At 43.8% G+C, this 4520-nt stretch overlaps 1 protein-coding gene across 1 annotated transcript; it reads left to right on the top strand.

The window, feature by feature from the left end:
• Positions 1-208: 208 nt before the first annotated feature.
• On the top strand, positions 209-3050 carry PNRC1 (proline rich nuclear receptor coactivator 1). The gene is made up of 2 exons (XM_033143398.1): positions 209-751; positions 2052-3050. Exons 1-2 carry the CDS (start codon positions 326-328, stop codon positions 2484-2486), a joined length of 861 nt encoding a protein of 286 aa, XP_032999289.1. The 5' UTR covers positions 209-325; the 3' UTR covers positions 2487-3050.
• Positions 3051-4520: the final 1470 nt, after the last annotated feature.

Genomic DNA, 4520 nt, shown 5'->3' on the forward strand with positions numbered 1-4520 from the left:
GGCTGATTGGGCAACGGCGACGGAAAGGCGGGCTGCCATACAAGCTTTCCGTTCTGATAGGCAGGCGGCGGGAAGGGGGTGTGGCCTTCTCGAGTAACAACAGTGGGGCGTTGTGGCGACTTCTCTTCACTCCCCCGCCATGTTCTCCTAGCAGCGGAGCTGATCGCCTAACCAGCGCAGCTACAGTACTTAAAATCCCGAGCGGACGCTCCGCTCTCTCACCCCCCTGCGCCCCAGCTCTTTTTTCCCCTTTGCCCACCAACTCAACTTTTTTTTTCCCCTAACCACCTCCGCGCTGCTGCGCGAAATCCTACTCCTTTCGACCATGGTGACTACTACGGCGCCTCCACCGTTTCTAGCCCGGATCTCGGCCGCTACCGAGGACCCCCGGCAGTTCCCTGCATCCCTGTTCCAGCGCCTCATGCGGGCAGACTGCAGCGATGAAAGCCACCAGCCCAACTGCTGCCCGGGGGGACCAGGAGGCAGCGCGCGGCCGGCGCTGAAGAGAGTGCGGCGGCGAAGAGCGAAAATACGGTCCGCTCCCTCCGGCCTCCTGCAAAGCCGCTACCAGCAGTACCAGCAACATCGCGCCGGCTTGACGCGAAGGAACACCGCGCAGGGGACGCGTAACCCCTACGATGTCCCCGTCCCCTCCTCAGAGCCAGGGCTAGAAACGGTTCCGAGCACAGAACCGCCGGCACCTTCGCCGAGAACAGCCCCCGTCGGTATCAGTAAACCCCTCAGGAAAGAGGTAAATAATATTAAGCGCGGCTTGGTGGGGGCGGGGCGAGGGGGGCTACTGCTCGTGAGGCGAAAAAAAGAAGCCAGCCGCTTCTTTCAGCTCGAAAAGGGACGCGCCTGCGCAGTTTCCGTTTGACGGTTGGGGGGGGGGAGTGTGAGGAAGTTTCCGTTACGTCTGTTTTCTTTAGTGGGAGAGGGCGAAGTGAGATTCCTTCGGGTCTGATAGGTTGAAGGAATCCACCAATCGGATTGGCGGCTGCGCCCCAGCAACAGCCCGATTTAGCCCGTTGTCCGTGGCTGTTAACGGGGGGGGGGGGAAGAGACGTGACGACGACGCCGTGGCCAATGGGGGAAGGGGAAGGGCTGGGGCTTGCATCGTGGAAGAGGATGTTAGACTGCTTCGCAGTGAACGGGGTTGGGGGAGGACGGGGAGGAGCAAGCGCCGCATTCGCCTGGAAGGCCTACGCTGTGTGCGCAGCCGTACTGGGCGAGGAGCCAGTGTTGACGTCAAGTTGACTGGTAGTTCTTCCTGCATAACCAAGATTGAGAGGGTTTTTACAAAAATCTTCCGGTCTTCCTTAGATTTATAGAATTTTGTAGGAGAACTTTGAAGTATAGCTATGGGATCAAAGAGTCGCTTTTTCTGGAGCAAACTCCCCAAATCCCTTTAAATTTAAGCAGCATTGCTCCATATTAACGGAGCTCAAAACTTTAAAAAAAATTTTTTAAAAAAATTCTTGTTTACTGTATTTTGTTTGTTGTTTATTGAAATTTGAATTACACAGCCCCATAGAAAATAGCACAATCCTGTGCATACTTAACTCCTGGTGCCTTCAATTGGAATCACTCCCTAGTTAGATTGCCTCCAGATTATCTGTAGATTGGGGAAGGGATTTGAGCACATGCCAGAAATTTAGGTTTGCACAATTAAACCAGTTTATTAGATCTGTCACATTGGTGTAACACACCCACAAGCTGATTTTTGTGTTAGGGATATAGCAGTAGGGAAATGCACTGAAAAGTGTACATGACTAATGGGAAGATGTACAACCACTGCACAAGCAAGTCAATGTGATTTCAGAACAGTGCTCATCGTAATCTCTCGGCAGATGGATCAGAATGAATGCTAAGTAAATGGGGCATCTGGAGGGATTGCGTGTTTGTTGCATCTGCATGCTTCTATGTCAGGTATTTCGACATCACAGAATCATTTAACACAATAAAGAGTGAATGTGAAGGACAACTAACTTTGAAACAATAACTGTGAATGTAGTTAAATATATTTATGAAATTATCTTTTATCTTTGCAGTTGTTCAGAAACAGGATGGGAAAGTCTGAGAAGGTTACCATTCCTTACAGTCAACCTATTCACAGTATACACCTTTGTGACCAATCAAAGATTAACAGACAGAGGAACAAATGTAATATACCACTAAACAAGATTCCACCTACAAAAAAAAGTGAAAATAACTGTTGGCAACAATCCATGTCACCTGAACTCATTGAAAAGCAGGAGAAAAAGCCTCTGAAAAATGCAGAAAATGTGAAATCAAAGAAACCTGTTTTTCTGATTGAAGCTAACCAAAAAGAAAACTATGCTGGGGCAAAGTTTAGTGACCCTCCTTCACCCAGTGTCCTTCCAAAGCCTCCCAGTCATTGGGTAGGAAGCCCTGTTGAATATTCTGAGCAAAACAGGAAGATGATCGCAGTCCATCTAAAAACTCTCTTAAAAGTTCAAGCGTAGTTTATGGATTGATATTGACAGAGCATACCAGGAATTTGAAACCTGCCTTGTTGCAACATGAAGTGCGAAAGACTGTCAAGTCTTAAATTCGCTAACTTTTACTCTATTTTTTATGGTTGTGTAAATAGTGTATATCATGTAATGTGTATATTCATATTTTGAAGTACATTTTAGTTTTGTTATGAAAGGATGAATTTTACACTGCCCACGTAAGTGTTTTTTGTATATAATAACGGACACCTTCTAATGTGTGCTTGACACATGGAAAGACCTGACAACGTTTGCACAAGGTGCTGAGATTTTGAAAGAAGAACTCATCTCAATGTTCAGATGGAAATGTGAAAGAAAACATTGCTAATGCATTACTGAAAAGTTTTACAATTTGGCACAATTCTTCATTGGATAAGAAGCGCTCATAAAATCATGAGCTTGAAACAGTATATGGAGTTCAATTTCTCATTGGAAATATAAATTTTTGATTAGATTAATTAGCCCAGAAACTTAGCTCTGTTGATTCTCTAACAGAGAGTAGCAGAGCAAACTGCCACAAATAATTGGCTATTTAAAAAAAAGAACTTAAATAAAACAATTTGGCCTCCCCTTACTTGGTTGTCATTCTTCTGAGTTACTCTGTCTAAACAGAAATGCTGTAGCACGTACTAAATGTTGCTGTGCTTTGTCAGTGGTAGGACATACTTTTTATTCTAGATTAACATCTTCCTTACACCCTGCTCTTGAAATTACTTAAACACCAACACAAAGTTCTCCACAATCCTTCCCAGTGATACTTCCATTTGCCTTGGAAAATATGTAATTATTTTCAGTTACAGGAAACAGGTAGGCAACTCTGAAATTCCATCACAGTTTTAAGAACTCTTGTGCAGACTACCATGAAGTATTCATTGCTGAGATTCCATATTGCTAGGTGTATACAAGTACATTAAAAAAAAACCTATAAAGAAGCAAAACACAAAATGTGCTGCTCACAACCTGAAGCAAACAGATATGCCCACTGATTTCAATAGCAAGTGGACTGCAGTACACAAGAATGGAGATAGAACAGTGGCTTTTGTTAAATACAGTATGTGCAAAGAATGAGGCATTACTGATTGTGACTTGGGAGGATTAGCCCATTCTGCAAGAACAATGTGCTCCTTTTGGGGGGGGGGGATGACATGAGCCCTATTCCAGATCAAATACTAGCACTAACAAATAATAAAGCCATGCAAAATTTTGTAGCCATAGCCCAAATATCTACCCTGATCTAGTTTCCAAAATTGGAGATGTTTAATTTATTAAATGCCCCAAATAAAGCTTTTGTGGCATATTTCAATCATAGCAAAGCATACTTCACTTTACCCTGTGGCATTCTGACCTTCAGCAATAATATATCACAGTTCAAAGTTTCCCTTCACAGTAAGAGCATAGCTATAATAACACTAGAAACAGTGCCACCTTGTATTTATTTCGTTTAACCTTGGTTCATCTGTAAAATCACTGTCTTCCATGTCTTCAGGTGAGAACTATGTTCTCGCATGTGGATACAGCAGACTGGTAAAACTGCAAATTGTGTCTTTATTACAGTTGGGTGATATCCAATTTAGCCATGCTCAGAGTAGACCTATTTAAATCAATTGGCAAGTACATTAATTTCAGTGGGACTGTATGAGTTAACACTGGACAGTGCCCATCAATTAAATTTACTTTCTCATAAATATTATAGGTTGCATCCAACTGTGACAATCAGGCAATGATAAGGCTTCCATCAGCATAATGGGAAGAGAAGCAATTTTCAGCAATTCCCACTCCCTGCCAAAGCCCACTTTCTACCTTAAATCTCTGGAAGTTTCCCAACCCTCTGGGATATAAGATTGCTGCAGAAGGGGAATACACCAAAAATTGCTTTCCTCTTTCTGCAGATGGAAGCCTTTATCAGCTGAGATAAAGCTGAGATCATATCGCCATATGATACAGCCCTGTACATTTGTATTGGAGACCAACCAAGATAGTATTTACATTTCCTTGATATTGTGT

Source organism: Lacerta agilis, chromosome 3 (genome assembly GCF_009819535.1).
Source record: "Lacerta agilis isolate rLacAgi1 chromosome 3, rLacAgi1.pri, whole genome shotgun sequence".
Taxonomy (NCBI): Eukaryota; Metazoa; Chordata; class Lepidosauria; order Squamata; family Lacertidae; genus Lacerta; species Lacerta agilis.

Coding starts and splice junctions, on each gene's coding strand:
- PNRC1 (XM_033143398.1), top strand. CDS start 326: ATGGTGACTACTACGGCGCCTCCACCGTTTCTAGCCCGGATCTCGGCC. Junction 752..2,051: donor GTAAACCCCTCAGGAAAGAG/GTAAATAATATT, acceptor TTATCTTTGCAG/TTGTTCAGAAACAGGATGGG.